Consider the following 16,774-nt stretch of genomic DNA (forward strand, 5'->3'; position numbering starts at 1 on the left):
GCCGCCTTTTGGCAATATCTTGAAGCAAGAGCTGGAGTCGGCAGTACTGTCCTGTGGTGGCCACCAGTACTGTTTGAGGAAAGGACTTAAACTCCTTTGCTAATCCTGAATGGCAGCAAATGTTTAGAAAAAGGGGATCTAACTTTCAGTGGGCATGACTGCCTGCCATGTAGCAGTGCCTTTGGACCCTTTACTTTGGCCCCACGATGTGCCCCAGGCGAACATCCCTCCTACTGACCAGAGTGGCATCTTCCATTTCCCACACCAGCCCACCCTATGCCCTAACTGAAGGGGTAGTTCTGCGCTCCCAGTGGGCAAGCCACGTCTGAAAGAGGGAGGCCCACAATGCAGAACTACAATTCTCTGGCCTCTCGCGCATCCCCAATTTTCATCGCTCCACCATTGGCGGCCGTGCCTTCAGCTGCCTGGGCCCTGAGCTCTGGAATTCCCTCCCCAAACCTCTCCACCTCTCTCTCCTCCTTTAAGACGCTCCTTAAAACCTACCTCTTTGACCAAGCTTTTGGTCATCTGTCCGAGTATCTCATGTGGCTTGGTGTCAAATTTTGTTTGATAACATTCCTGTGAAGCGCCTTGGGACGTTTTACTACGTTAAAGGCGCTATATAAATGCAAGTAGTTGCTGTTTCCACCATGACCTTCCCTTGACGCCACATGGGACAGTGAATTACATCTCATCGATCTTAATTCTCTACAAGTTTAATGGAGCTGATCCCGTTGAGAGTTCCCAGACCAGACGTCACTTTGCATGTTTCCCGTGTTCTGGTTGGTCACTCCCCACCGCCCCCCCACCCCACTTCCCATGGGCGGTCCATTGATCGGCCCCTCCCACAAGAGGGAGGGGCTTCGCTGTTGGAAGGAGCAGCGTCGGAGGAAGTGGGAGCGCAGACCCTGTTAAACCAAAACTCTGTACCTGGTGAGATGAAGAACGTCCTCCAGAGTTTTTTGTCACGCGTCACGTCTCTGATTTCTCTCGTCATGTTGACCAGTCTGCCGGCAACGGGGGGCACTCGTCGAAAGTCCAGAATTCTTCAAAGGAGAAAGAGAGGACCTTACACCACATGACAAATCACTGGTTCGGCCCCAGCTGGAGTACTGTGTCTAATTCTGGGCACCACTCTTTGGGAAGGATGTCAAGGCCTTGGAGAGGGTGCAGAGGAGGTTTACCAGGATGATACCAGGGATGAGGGACTTCAGTTATGTGGAGTGATTGGACAAGCTGGGATTGTTCTCCTTAGAGCAGAGAAGGTTAAGGGTATTCAAAGCTCCGAGGGGGTTTTGAGAGACCAATTAGGGAGAAACTGTCTGGCGAGTAACCAGAGGTCATAAATATAAAATAATTGGCAAAAGAACCAGAGGGGAAATGAGGAGAATTTTTTTCACACAGAGGGTTGTTAAGATCTGGAACGCAGTCCCTGAAAAGGTGGTGGAAACAGATTCCATGGGAACTTTCAAGAGGCAATTGGACATGTACCTGAAGAGGATAAATTTGCAGGGTTATGGGGAAAAAGCTGAGGTGTGGGACTAAGTTGGACAGCTCTTTTAAAGAGCTGGCACAGGCACGATGGGCCGAACGGCCCCCTTCTGTGCTGTAAGATTCTTTGAGAGCAAGAGAACAACCTAAAATATCCTTTTTTTTTTAAAACCAGGGCCTTTCCGTGGCGACCTTACCTGTCCAAATGAAAGGCGGCAATCTCGGAGTTGTGTCGCTCGTAGTCCGAGAAGTAAAAGAAATCCGGAGGGGTCTCCTGATCTCTGGATTGTCTGGAAAAGACACCAGGGTTTAAGTAATGTCACCCACTGGCCAACCAGTGTCTCCTAAACAGTCAACCAAGCCCTCAGAGTGTGCTGAACCCCCTGAAAAACACACTCGCCACAGTCTTAAGGGCTGCATGTTTCTCGGAAGACTCCATATTCCCAGTGGGAATTTAGCTTTCATCTCCTGTTACCCGTTGGTGCTGAACTCTATTTTTTAAAAATTGGTTTTAATGATTGATTATTTTTGAGACGTCTCGGTGAAGGACCGAGGCCTACTGCGCAGGACACCCAGCAAAGGTTAGGAAGAGCAGGGAGGGAAAAATAATGAATGAACTTGCATTTATATAGCGCCTTTCACAACCTCAGGACGTCCCAAAGCACTTTACAGCCAATGAAGTGTATTTTTTGGAAGTGTTGTAATGTAGGAAACACGGCAGCCAATTTGTACACAGCAAGATCCCGCAATGTGATAATCACCAGATAATCTGTTTTTTTTTTAGTGATGTTGGTTGAGGGATAAATATTGGCCCAGGACACCGGGGAGATCTCCCCTGCTCTTCTTCGAATAGTGGCCATGGGATCTTTTACATCCACCTGAGAGGGGCAGACGGGGGCCTCGGTTTAACGTCTCATCTGAAAGACGGCACCTCCGACAGTGCAGTGCTCCCTCTGCCAATACTTATCCCTCAACCAGCATCGTTAAAACAGAAGATGTGGTCATTGCCTCAATGCTGTTTGTGGGATCTTGCTGTGCGCAAATTGGCTGCCACGTTTCCCTACATTACAACAGTGACTACATTTCAGAAGTATTTATTTGACTGTAAAAGGCTTTGGGACATCCTGGGGCAGTGAAAGGCGCTATATAAATGCAAGCTCTTTTATTTTTTTTTTCCCTCCTGCTCTTCCTAACCTTTGCTGGGTGTCCTTCACAGTGGGCCTCGGTCCTTCACAGAACGAAAATTGGCTCCACTATCCCACGGGCACATTTTTGGGGTCTACAAAAACCACGGGGATAAGGAAGCCGGGCCTGTTTATGGGATGCCGGCAAGGATGGGAGGCCTGTATATCTGCAGTTGGCCAAACTCCTAGGTATTGCCTCTGAAACCCCTCACTCACACAGGCAGTCGCCCGTCCTGATAACGGGGCTTAGCACGGGGCAAGAAAGTTAAACTCTCCTGAAAATAAAACTGTAAATGGGAAGCTTCACTCCGCACCGTGTCTGGAGGGATTCTCAGTCACTGCCTGCCGAAATCAGGCAGGGACTCTCTCCTGTGTTTTGTTAAGTTAAGAAATTATATATTTGACTCTGCAAGAAGTATTAATTTAATTAATCTGACCGAAAGCTATGATTTCCTCTCCGACATTTCTCCCGTCGCATTCATTAAATTAAGATGGGAGTCGACCCAGAATTACAGGTGTAATTACTTCAGCCTGTGACGATTTAACATGACTGGCAGCTCCTGTTGTGAATTTGACATTTGGTCCCACCATTACTATCCAGGTGGGACGCTTGACAGGTTTACATACTGATGGCATGAATATGAATATTCAGAACGATATTCACTGATAATAGATCTAATTTTCTCAGCACGAAGAAGAATTTTCTCCCCTCTCTATAATTAGGGCCTACGTGTCTCTGCCTCAGTAACAATAACTTGTATTTATATCGCGCCTTTAACGTAGTAAAACATCCCAAGGCGCTTCACAGGGGCGATTATCAAACTAAATTTGACACCGAGCCACATAAGGAAATATTAGGACAGCTTGTTCAAAGAGGTAGGTTTTAAGCAGAATCTTAAAGGGAGGGGAGCGAGGTAGAGAGGATTAGGGAGGGAATTCCAGAGTTTAGGACCTAGGTGGCTGAAGGCACGGCCGCCAGTGGTGGGCCTTTGGAAGTGTGGGATGCACAATAGGCCACAGTGTTGGAGGAACGCAGAGATCTTGGAAGGTTGCAGGGCTGGAGGAGGTTACAGAGACAGGCCTGTTCTCATTCACCGACTTCTCATCCTGTGCTGAGAGTTCCATTTCCCAACGTGTGAGACAGTCGCTACCAATTTAGGACTTGCTCGGAGGGGCCTGCCTCTGGTCTCTTGAGGTAACTGCTCGTTGTGAGAGTTCTTCCTGCTGTCATGGGCCTGTTGCTGTTGTTCGCCTCTCCTTAACTCAGGAGTTTTGGAACGGACTGTCTGGGTCTGGGAATTTGACAAATGTCATAATGCCGGAACATAGAGGGTTAAATTACGAGGACAGGTTGCATAAACTTGGCTTGTATTCCCTTAAAATATAGAAGATCGAGGTGTTTAAAATGTTAAAGGGATTCGATAGGGTAGATGCAGAGAAACTATTTCTTCTGGTGAAGGAATCAAGAACAATGGGACATAATCTTAAAATTAGAGCCCGGACATTCAGGAGTGAAATCAGGAAGCACTTTTTCACACAAAGGGGAGTGGAAATCTGGAACTCTCCCCCCCCTCCCCCCCAAGTGGCTGTGGATGCAGGGGGACAATTGGAGCTTTCAAGACTGCAATCGATAGTTTTTGTTGGGTAAGGGTATCAAGGGATATGCAGCAAAGGTGGGTAAATGGAGTTGAGGTACAGATCAGCCATGATTTAATTGAATGGCAGAACAGGCTTGAGGGGCTGAATAGCCTCCTGAATTCCTAATGTTACTATGTAAACCAGCTATCAAAATGGAGAGAAATGTGTATTTAGGGAGATCAGAATATCCCATCCTCCTGCCTGAGGGTTACTGTGTCAAGTTGCATCTTCATTTATTTTCATGATCTGATGGGTGTGGAGAATATCACTGGGCAGAAACAAATGCACTCCAAATCATAAGGGACATAGGGTCCATTTACAGGAGCGACTTGGATGCTCAAAACCAAGGAAATATCGAGAGTAAACATGAAAAACTGCAACAAGAACATAATCTAGCCTGACAGTCCAGTGCAGTACTGAGGGAGAGCTGCATTGTCGGAGATGCCGTCTTTCAGATGACACCTTAAACCGAGGCCCCGTCTCAGGTGGACGCAAAAGATCCCACGGTACTATTCGAAGGGCAGCGGAGTTCTCCCCGGCGTCCTGGCCAATATTTAAGCCTCGACCATCAACATTAAAAAACAGATGATCTGGTCATTTATCTCATTGCCGTTTGTGGGACCTTGCTGTGCGCAAATTAGCTGCCACGTTTCCTACATTACAACAGTGACTACACTTCAAAAGTACTTCATTGGCTGTAAAGCGCTTTGGGTCATCCTGGGTTAGTGAAAGGTGCTCTATAAATGCAAGTCTTTCTTTTTTTAAAAATTGGAGTTGGAGGCTGGTGACCTGCGACTTTAAAAGCTACAATTTAGGATCTGTCTGTAGAAGTGCTGTGCAGTGTGGTACTGAGCCCAGCAAGGCCTGTGCTGACCGAGCTGATCACAACCAAGATGGAATAGGGGGGGGTCACTGCAATCAGTCTGGGTTTCCCAACTGCAGTCTGACTTCAAGAGGAAGTCTGAGGAAGGAGGAAGCCTCCGAAAGCTTGTGAATTTAAAATAAAATTGCTGGACTATAACTTGGTGTTGTAAAATTGTTTACAATTGTCAACCCCAGTCCATCACCGATCATGACTTCAAGAGGGTGAGTGAAGAATTAAATCTGCAACCTCCCACCAGGCGGTGCTGTTGAGTCACAGCACACACACGCTCCAATGGAGCAGGTTTAACAGTGTGATTCTTTTATAATGAGAGGATTGGAGTCGGGCCCTATCGGAGGCAGCCCTGTACTGTAAAGGGTCCTGTGCTCTCGCTGTCGGAGGTGACCAAACCCCATCTTTGGGTTTCGCCGAGTGCATCTAATAAAATCGGGTGGCATTGATGAATCATCTCAGATCTGGCCAAGAGTGGGTTGTACTTTTATTACGACCGCACTGAACCCAACCACCCAGGGAACATCCTGCTCGTCTCAGCTGCAACTGACCTACATTGGCTCCCAGTCTACCCACGCCTTGAATTTAAAATTCTCATCCTCGGGTTCAAATCCCTCCGTGGCCTCCCCCCTCCCGACCTCTCGAATCTTTCCTCCAGCATCGGCAAAGGGATATTGGTTGAGGCTTAAATTTTGGCCAGGACGCCGGGGAGAACTCCGCTGCCCTTCGAATAGTGCCGTGCGATCTTTTACGTCCACCTGAGACGGGGCCTCGGTTTAAGGTGTCATCTGAAAGACGGCATCTCCGACAGTGCAGCTCTCCCTCAGTACTGCACTGGACTGTCGGCCTAGATTATGGGCTTGTTGCAGTTTTTCATATTTACTCTCAATATTTCATTGGTTTTGAGCAATTCCCTCGTGTAAGGGCACGTCAAATACAAAAAATGATCCGTTCTCCTAATAAAACTTAACTTTTATGTATATTAAAAAAGTAAATTAGTGGTTTGAAAAACAACAAAGAACAACTTGCATTTATATAACATAGTAAAACGTCCCAAGGTGCTTCACAGGAGCGTTATCAAACAAAATTTGACACCGAGCCTCATAAGGAGGTATTAGGACAGGTGACCAAAAGATTGGTCACAGGGATAGGTTTTAATGAGCGTCTTAAAGGAGGAGAGAGAGGCGGAGAGGTTTAGGGAGGGAATTCCAGAGCTTTGGGCCTAGGGATCTGAAGGCACGGCCGCTGATGTTGGAGCGATGAAAATCGGGGATGCGCAAGAGGCCAGAATTGGAGCAGAGCAAAGATCTCAGAGGTTTGTAGGGCTGGAGGAGGTTACAGAGATAGGGAGGGGGGCGAGGCCTTCGAGGGATTTGAAAACAAGGATGAGAATTTTAAAATGGAGGTGTTCCTAGACCGGGAGCCAATGTAGGTCAGCGAGCACAGGGGGTGGTGGGTGAATGGGACTCGGTGCGAGTTAGGATACAGGCAGCAAGAGTTTTGGATGAGCTCAAGTTTATGGAGGGTGGGAGGTGGGAGGCCAGCCAGGAGAACATTGGAATAAAACATAATGAAAGTGGAAGGATAAGCCTGGGGATTAAATAGTTGGTTTGCTGTTTGTGGCAGACTCTCATTTCAAACAGAATGACTCGTCTGAATAATTGAAGTTGAACTATTTTCCACCAGGCAGCTGTGGGGGAGGGACAGGTTCGTGTCATACTTGTGGTTACAATGTTCAACCAAAATTATTTCCAAACTAGTCAGATCACAAAGTACCGGCTTTGTTTTTCGCACTGAATATCCAACATGTCTGACTGTGCTCATCATTTTAAATGTTCTGCTGCACAAACATGGCTCAAGTCTATCACCTCTGAGTCAGAGGGTTCGAGCCCCCACAAGTTCACGGTGTTGGTTGAGGGATAAATATTGACCAGGACCCCGGGAAAAACTCCCCTTGCTCTTCTTCGAGGGGCCTCAATTTAGTGTCTCATCTGAAAGACGGCACCTCTGACAGTGCAGCACTCCCTCAGTACTGGCACCGGGAGTGTCGGCCTAGACTCCGTGCTCAAGTCTCTGGAGTGGGACTGGAACCCACAGATATTTTGACTCCGAGGCGAGAGTGCGACTCACTGAGCCACCGCTGACTGTATGTAAAATGCCTTGAGATGTTTCTGAGAGAAGGGGGGTAAGCTGCTTTATAAACGCAGCTCTTCCAATTCTTCTACACCATTGGAACCTCTTGTCCTGGGGCTTTCATTTCCTCCGGGTAACACTATCATGTGAAATTCCTTTGTGTGGTATTTTAATGCTGTCGTTATCTCATTTATTTCAGACAGGTCGGTGACTGAATTAAAGTAACACTTAAAGGAATTTAATGCGAGCTCATTAACCAGTGCGTTACAGGGACAGCTCAAAGCCTTTGATGGACAGTGCTCGCTCAGTACTGCACTGGGAGTGTCGGCCTGGATAGCCTAAATGGACCAATGGTTCACATCCTGTATCTTAAATATGGGAATTACTCCAGTCACCATTTTATTTCTGACCCTGGTAAATTCTGCAGCTACAGTGACAGGAGTGTTCAAATAGAGCCAGCTGAAGCCATTCACCCAGGGAACATCCTGCTCGTCTTAGCTGCAACTGACCTACATTGGTTCCCAGTCCACCAACACCTTGAATTTAAAATTCTCATCCTCGCATTCAAATCCCTCCATGGCCTCGCCCCCTCCCTATCTCTGTAACCTCCTCCAGCCCTACAACCCTCCGAGATCTCTGTGCTCCTCCAATTCTGGCCTCTTGCACATCCCCAACTTCCTTCGCCCCACCATTGGTGGGCATTCCTTCAACTGCCTAGGCCCTAAGCTCTGGAATTCCCTCCCTAATCATCTCCTCTCCACCTCTTTCCTCCTTTAAGACGCTCCTTAAAACCTACTTCTTTGACCCAGCTTTTGGTCACCTGTCCTAATGTCTCCTTCTTTACCCCGGTGTCAATTTTTGTTTGATAACACTCCATAAGACCATTAGGGATAGGAGCAGGATTTGGCCATTCGGCCCCTCGAGCCTGCTCCGCCATTTAATGAGATCGTGGCTGATCTGATTTTTACCTCAACTCCACTTTCCCGCCTTTTCCCCACATCCTTTCACTCCCTTGCTGATCAAAAATTTGTCTAACTCAGCCTTGAACGTATTCAATGACTCAGCCTCCACAGCTTTTTGGGGTAAAGAATTCCAAAGATTCATGACCCTCTGGGAGAAGAAATTCCTCCTCATTTCCGTCTTAAATAAGCGACCCCTTATTCTGAGACTAAGCCCCCTAGTTTTAGATTCCCCCATGAGGGGTAACACCCTCTCAGCATCTACCCTATCGAGTCCCCTCAGAATCTTGTATGTTTCAATAAGGTCTCCTCTCATTCTTCTAAACTCCAATGAGTATAGACCCAACCTGTTCAATCTTTCCTCATAAGACAACCCTTCCATACCCGGAATCAACCGAGTGAACCTTCTCTGAACTGCCTCCAATGCAATTATGTCCTTCCTTAAATAAGGGCACCAGAACTGTACGCAGTACTCCAGGTGTGGTCTCACCAGCACCCTGTACAGTTGTAGCATGACTTCCCTGCTTTTATCCTCCATCCCCCTAGAAATAAAGGCCAATATTCCATTTGCCTTCCGGATTACCTGCTGCACCTGTATGTTGACTTTTTGTGTTTCATGTACGAGGACACCCAGATCCCTCTGTACCGCAGCATTTTGTAGTATTTCTCCATTCAAATAATATTTTGCTTTTTTATTTTTCCTCCCAAAGTGGATGACTTCACATTTTCCCACATTATATTCCATCTGCCAAATTTTTGCCCATTCGCTTAACCTGTCGATATCCCTTTGCAGACACTTTGTGTCCTCATCACAACTTGCTTTTCCACCTATCTTTGTATCATCAGCAAATTTGGCCACAAGACACTCTGTTCCTTCATCCAAGTCATTGAAATATATTGTAAATAGTTGAGGCCCCAGCACTGAGCCCTGCGGCACCCCATTAGTTACAGATTGCCATTTTGAAAATGACCCTTTTATCCTGACTCTTTGTTTTCTGTTAGTTAGCCAATCCTCTGTCCATGCCAGTATATTATCCCCAACACCATGAGCTCTTATCTTGTGCAGTAATCTTTTATGTGGCACCTTATCGAATGCCTTTTGGAAATCCAAATATACTGCATCCATTGGTTCCCCTTTATCCACCCTGCCCGTTACTTCCTCAGAGAACTCTAATAAATTTGTCAGACACAATTTCCCTTTCATAAAACCATGTTGACTCTCCTTGATTGTATTATGAGTCTCCAAATGTCCTGCTACTACGTCCTTAATAATGGATTCTAGCATTTTCCCAATGACAAATGTTAGGCTAACTGGTCTATAGTTACCTGCTTTCTGTCTCACTCCCTTCTTGAATAGGGGTGTTACGTTTGCGGTTTTCCAATCCGCTGGGACCTTTCCAGAATCTAGTGAATTCTGGAAGATCCAGTGAAGCGTCTTGGGATGTTTTACTACATTAACGACGCTATATAAATGCAAGTTGTAGTTGTCTTAAAAGAAAATAAATCTTCTCAAAGGACAACAATTGATTTGCACCAGAAAGTTATTTTGATGAAAATGAAAAGATGTTAAAAGCTGCATTTTAGCAGCTTATTTGTTATATATAACTTGTTTGGGGTTACATGCTAAATAAACATATCTGTAACTGTGATGCTCAGAAACCATCAGCTCATCTTAAACCTTTTCTGCCTCAAATTCATGTGTAACCCACAGTGGGCGAAAATAATATTAATTCATTTCTGACATACAACCAATCAAGTCCTAACAGTCACCGTCCAACTAACCTGATTGGTTCAAACAGCCTTTAGTCCCTTTCCCCAACTGACCTGATCAACCGAAACTGACAACCTCCAATCCCGGTGAAACGGGCTGATTTTTCTTGTGCTGACCAGCTGACGCACGCGTCCAAAAGCTGAGTGCCAGCTTAAAAAAAAAGCTAATGATTGACGGAATTTACATTCAAGAGACACCCTCCTGCTCATGGCCTGGCTTGTGATCTCCCGCTAGTCAAACAGGAGATAAGATTCTTGTCTCTTATCCAAGAGCCCAAGGATATGGGTGCACTGTGTGACTTTTGATGGACTCACACAGTTACATTATTAATTTTGTGCGTCCTCTCCGTGACTGAATTGAGACATACTGCAAACAAGAAAGGAGGTGGTTCTGTTGTCCTGAGATTAGTTATCCAGTGTCACTTGGTCACGGGTCAAACCAGCTACTCTGCAAATAAAATCACTAACTGGTCGACCAGCCTGAAATGCCTGGCTACCAATATATAGTCTAGGTTTAGGCAAAAAATAATTGGAAGTCAGAGTCAGCTCATTATTCTGGATTTTTCTCTCTCCCTTGTCCAATTCCAATATTCTTTCCCTATAAAATGATACAGCACAGAAGGAGGCCATTCGACCCATCCTGCCTGGGCCGACTCTTTGAAAGAGCTATCCAATTAGTCCCACTCTCCCTCCCCTGTCCCCATAACCCTGCAAATTTTTTCCCCTTCAAGTATGTATCCAATTCCCTTTTGAAAGTTACTATTGAACCTGCTCCCACCGCCCTTTCAGGCAGTGCATTCCAGATCATAACAACTCGCTGCCTAAAAAAAAATTCTCCTCATCTCCCCTCTGGTTCTTTTGCCAATTATCTTAAATCTAGGTGTGCTAAATTGGGCCGTGTAGCGCCCGTTGTTTTGGTGCTACTCCGCCTCTCCAACATTCAAGATGGCGTCTTTGATGCACGTTTCCAGCGTGACGTGCGCCGGACGCCATCTTGGTATCGGAGTTAGCGCAGGCGCAGATAACGAACGCTGGAATCATGTAAAGTTGGGAGAAAATGACTTCAATCAGTGTGCAATGCTAATTTAAAGTGATAGACACCATTTTGGGACTTAACGCTCAACTCAACGCACAGTCTTAACCTCGACCATCTGAACATGTCTTAGAGTGCCTGGAGGACCCCACACCAGCGCTATTTAAAGGGCCATGCAGGATTTACAGGTTAGTGGCTGGATTATTGCTTCTGGCTGCCGAGACATTTGTAACTGTTTTTGGAGGTCTCCTAGACTTGAATACTAGGACGCGGGGACATAGTCTAACATTTAGAGCCAGGACATGCAGGAGAGAAGTTAGGAAATGCTTCTACACGCAAAGGATGGGAGACATTTGGAACGCTCTTCTGCAGATGGCAGTTGATGCTGGTTCACTTGTGAATGTTAAATCTGAGATTGATAGATTTCTGTGAACCAAGGGTATTAAGGGATATGGGGCTAAGACGGGTATATGGAGTTAGGTCACAGGTCCACCATGATCTCATTGAATGGTGGAACAGGCTCGACGGGTTAAATGCCACGGCCACTTGCTGCCTCTTGATATGCGCCACCTTCTCCTGCAAGAAAGCGGTATGTGTGCCTGGGTGATGTGCCTGTCATGGTTGAATAGCTGCCAGTGTGTGTGGCCTGTGAGTTGTGGGTGGGCGGCTTGATACAGTGGCAATGTGTAAAGGTGAGAGGAAGCATCTGGTTGGAAGAGTTGAGTACTGATGGAAAGAGTTTATTGGTGTGTGGGTGATGGGGGTGTAGTGTGTGGAGCAGTTGGTCGGAGACACCACTTGACAGTTGACCTCACTCACCTTGACCACTCATGTCAAAGCATTGAACTTCTTCCTGCACTGCATCCATGTTCATGATGCTGTGCGCCTGGCATTGACTTCGTCCCCCGCTGCCTCCCACTGCCTTTTGAGTATATGTCTGGAGGGCCTCTTGCCCCCCCCCCACTGCGGATATAGGATGTCCCTCCTTCTGTCCACCTCTTGCACCAAGGTCTCTCGTGCATCAGCAGAGAACCTTGGTGCATGCACTCTCGCAGGCCTGGTACAAACTCAGATCGGCAGATTGGTGAGGTCTGGCGTGCCGATTGGAGGATGTGGGATTTAATAGTGCGCAACCTTTATTCAATGTTTTAACATAACTCATCAATGTGTAAACATCGGGATGGGATCTGCATCTGTGTTTTACGTGTGTGATGTCTGATCTCTGTTCAGACTCCTTGCAGACACTAGACTGTTATTTTCAGCAAACAACAGGTACCAGCTACCTTTAAGAGATTCCGAAGAAACATCCTCCCTTTAAGAGATTGAGCTCCCTCTGGTGGTGGAAAGTGTGAATTGCATTCATTGCGTCTTGCCTGCGCAGGGTCTGTCGGGCGCGGGGTGTTAGCGCATCGTGCTACCATCGCCCAGAACGGACCCTTATCCAATTTTACCCCATGTATCTTTTGGTTACCGACCCTCCTGCCAGTGGAAACAGTCTGTTCTTATTTACTCTATCAAAACTCTTCATTGTACTGGTCTTAGTGTAAAACTCAGATTTAATTAAGACTCAAAGTTCACCTCGAGGTAATTTATAAGCCCCTCAAAATTTTGGACGCCTCTATTAAATCTCCCCTTAACCTTCTCTACCCTAAGGAGAACAATGGGAATGCTGATCAGGATTTATATTCTGGCCCCTTTGAATGTGAGGCCTGTGATGTGAACCTCTCTCAGAATAAGGGGTCGCCCGTTTAAGATGGAAATGAGGAGGAATTTCTTCTCCCAGAGGGTCATGAATCTTTGGAATTCTTTACCCCAAAAAGCTGTGGAGGCTGAGTCATTGAATACATTCAAGGCTGAGTTAGACAAATTTTTGATCAGCAAGGGAGTCAAAGGATATGGGGAAAAGGCAGGAAAGTGGAGTTGAGGTAAAAATCAGATCAGCCATGATCTCATTAAATGGCGGAGCAGGCTCGAGGGGCCGAATGGCCAACTCCTGCTCCTATCTCTTATGGTCTAAACCGAGCAGCTACAACCAAACTCGGGATTACTCTCAAATTGCATGGATTACCCTCAAATGACGTTCAGGTGGTTAGAAACTGGAATTATGTGGCCTTAACTTCCTGAACCGAACTTCAAGCCCCACAGATCTTTACCCGAATGTTAATCCTTCCTCTCAGGCTACTGGGCATCGTTGGGGCCCAGCAAACCTGCAATCAGAAATAATATGAAAGCTCACAACTGGACAGTCAGCCATGGCTCAGTGGGTAGCACTCTCACCTCTGAGTCAGAAGCTTGTGGGTTTACGTCCCACTCCAGAGATTTGAGCACGTAATCCAGGCTGATGCTCCAGTGCAGTACTGAGGGAGCGCTGCACTGTCGGAGGTGCCGTCCTTTGGATGAGGCGTTAAATAGAGGCGCCGGTGGACGTAAAAGATCCCACGGCCACTATTTCGAAGACGAGCAGGGGAGTCCTGGCCAATATTTATCCCTCGACCAACATCACAAAAACAGATGGTCTGGCCATTATCACATTGCTGTTTGTGGGATCTTGCTGTGCGCAAATTGGCTGCCGTGTTTCCTACACTACAACGGTGACTGAACATCAAAAAGTACTTCATCGGCTGTAAAGTGCTTTGGAAGGTTGTGAAAGGTGTCATAAAAATGCAAGTTCTTTCTTTTGTTTGATGGTTCTAGGGCTAGACATCATAGTTGGCCTCAGAAGCGGAGAGAAAACCATCAGCCTGGCTTCCTGCTCCTGATCATCAGTGACACCCCTGCTGGAGAATCGATGCGCATTGATGCCAACGCAAGGGCTGGTTTGCGATGGCCCCCTCATGGTTGAATAGCTGGCCAAGGCTCACGGTCCAAGCTCATGGGTGAATAGCGGCCACTTTAGGCGAGGAGTCCAGGAGCCATCATAGGAACAGGAGTAGGCCATTCAGCCCCTCGTGCCTGCTCCGCCAATTGATAAGATCATGGCTGATCTGTGATCTAACTCCATATACCTGCCTTTGGCCCATATCCCTTAATACCTTTGGTTGCCAAAAAGATATCTATCTCACATTTAAATTTAGCAATTGAGCTAGTATCAATTGCCGTTTGCGGAAGACAGTTCCAAACTTCTACCATCCTTTGTGTGTAGAAATGTTTTCTAATCTCACTCCTGAAAGGTCTGACTCTAATTTTTAGACTGTGCCCCCTACTCCTAGAATCCCCAACCAGCGGAAATAGTTTCTCTCTATGCACTCTATCCGTTCCCCTTAATATCTTATAAACTTCGATCAGATCGCCCCTTAACCTTCTAAACTCTAGAGAATACAACCCCAATTTGTGTAATCTCTCCTCGTAACTTAACCCTTGAAGTCCGGGAATCATCGGGAGAGGTTGGGGCAGAAAATCGGAAAAATACACCCAGTGGCCAGCCCACTAAGCCTCCGAGCAGTGTCCCTACCGGGTCTAACCGGCTGAAGGTCGGAAGCAAGCTATCGATGGACCCGGGAACAAACGCAGCCCGACTCCTGCAAAGAGATGTCGTAGCGGCTGCATTGCCTCGCGCCGAATCAACTGAGCTTCCGTCTCGGAATCAGAAGCCTGGGAGCGGAGAGATGTAGTTCGAACCCTCCCTCTGATTGCTGTTTACCAGGCCAGGGTTTGTGTGCTGGGAGTTGCTCTCCTCCTAACAGCACATCACTGCTTATAAACAGGCCATTTGACTTTAAAAAAAAAACCATCACAATGCCAGGCATTTTGCATAATTTAATTGAATCGCTCGGAATAAATGCCTATTATGTTGCACTAGACAATTGGAAGGCATCATTTATCAATTGCTGCAGCTTAATTAAACTGGTGTTTAATCCACCAAAGAGATAACATTTTAGTGAAGTCACACTCCACAGTATTTTTTTAATGTATTAACTTTGTTTTGATGGGGATTGGGCAGGAAAGTGGAGTTGAGGTTGGAGATCAGCCAAGATCTGATTGAATGGCGGAGCAGGCTCGAGGGGCCGTATGGCCTACTCCTGCTCCTACTTCTTATGTTCTTCTGCATTTTTCTGCGAAAGGTGGTTAAATTACATTTGAATTCAAGGAAGCCGACCGCAGACATTAGACGCAGGTTAAAAAAAAAATTGCCCAGACCTGTCTGAGGCCTGGCTCCTGATCATCAAACTACAAATACTACTGGGGTCGATCACGACGGGCGACAGCGAATCGGAAGCCCATTTTACAGTGCTCCTGGTTTTTATTTCCGTCGAAGTCAATATAAAACAGGCTGCTCACTCAATACCACCCGCTTAACACCATCGTAAAAGTTAAGATCTCCCCTAGCTCTGATAACATCATTAAGGCCTTTGCTACAATAGGATGCAGTAAACAATCGTACACCAAATGGACACTAATCTCTCAACTGGAGACACCAAACATGGAATCTTACAGCACAAAAGCAGGCCATTCGGCCTATCGTGCCTGTGCCAGCTCTTTTAAAGAGCTGTCCAATTAGATCCCCTCCCCATAGCCCTGCAGACGTTTCCTTTTCAACTATTTATCCGATCCCCCTCTGAAAGTCACTCCTGAATCTGCTTCCTTTCAGGCAGCGCATTCCAGATCATAACAACTCACCGCGTAAAAAAAAAATTCTCCTCGTCACCCCACCTTGGTTAGCAGCTGGAGAAAAGGGGGTCAAAATATCTTGAGGCCTTTGATAGTTTATAGGGTCAGATAATTTTTTCTTGTGAAGAGGAAATTTTCTCTCCTTTTGTGTCCTTCTCCTCCCCCCCTCCCCCCCCCCCACCCCCCCGCCCGGCCCGGGCGTTCACCTCCCCGGGGTCCTGGGTCAATATTTATCACTCAACCAACATCGCTAAAAATCAGATTTCCTGGTCATCGTCACATTGCTGTTTGTGGGATCTTGCTGTGCGCAAATTGGCTGCCGCCTTTCCTACATTACAACAGTGACTACATTTTGAAAGTATTTCATTGACGAAGCGCTTTGGGACGTCCTGAGGTTGTGAAAGGCGCTATATAAATGCAAGTTCTTTCTTTTTTTCTCTTGCTCCGAGTGCTTCTCCTAAGCAGCAAACCTGCTGGGAATTCACCAGAGACGCCTGTTGAAATTCAGGGCCAAACTTTTTACTAATGTAGATGGAGAGATACGTCTAGTTGTCAGGACAATGCGTATCTCTCCGCTGATACGTGACTGCAGTCAAAACACAATCAAGTTGGAACTGTTACTCTTCTTGACAGGCCTTATCATTGCCAAACTCAAGGATTTCAAGGGCACATTTTGTAAATACTTCTGTTCAATGTCTTTCTGCCCCTTCACTTTTCGCCCCCCCCCCCGTCCCCATCCCCTCCAGAACGAAGGTGCCGATTCCTACTGGGAGGTCGCTCTGTGGGTGCCAGCACCCATGGGTGCCCTAACCCAAGTAGCAATTCTCTGTACATGAGCCCACATAGCAGGCTGCACTACTGTAAGGAGCCCAATCCTGAGATATGCCGCACGTTCAATACCCAGCCTGGATAACTGAGAAGCAGCAACCTTGGCTGGTATGATTCCCTCTGCCAGCCAGGGGTGCTTAAGCCAATTGAAGGAAGGCTGGCTTCAGTCACCAGACTCAGCACAGCCTGTGGATGGTACCTTGCAGGTCTGTGAACCAGTATCACACTGGGTGGTGCATTTACTTGTAGAGCTGTC

General features: G+C 46.8%; 1 protein-coding gene across 1 annotated transcript in view; it reads right to left on the bottom strand.

Moving 5' to 3' along the window:
• The window catches only part of LOC137340746 (extracellular serine/threonine protein kinase FAM20C-like), a 67,183-nt gene that overhangs the window by 11,727 nt on the left and 38,682 nt on the right, over positions 1-16,774 (bottom strand). Inside the window, exons 4-5 of the mRNA XM_068003486.1 lie at positions 1,689-1,781; positions 931-1,046 (exon numbers count right to left, since the gene is read on the bottom strand). Of these exons, the coding sequence (XP_067859587.1) occupies positions 931-1,046; positions 1,689-1,781 (209 nt within the window). The remainder of the gene's footprint in view (positions 1-930; positions 1,047-1,688; positions 1,782-16,774) is intronic.

This window comes from Heptranchias perlo, chromosome 22, assembly GCF_035084215.1.
Source record: "Heptranchias perlo isolate sHepPer1 chromosome 22, sHepPer1.hap1, whole genome shotgun sequence".
In the NCBI taxonomy this organism is placed as follows: domain Eukaryota; kingdom Metazoa; phylum Chordata; class Chondrichthyes; order Hexanchiformes; family Hexanchidae; genus Heptranchias; species Heptranchias perlo.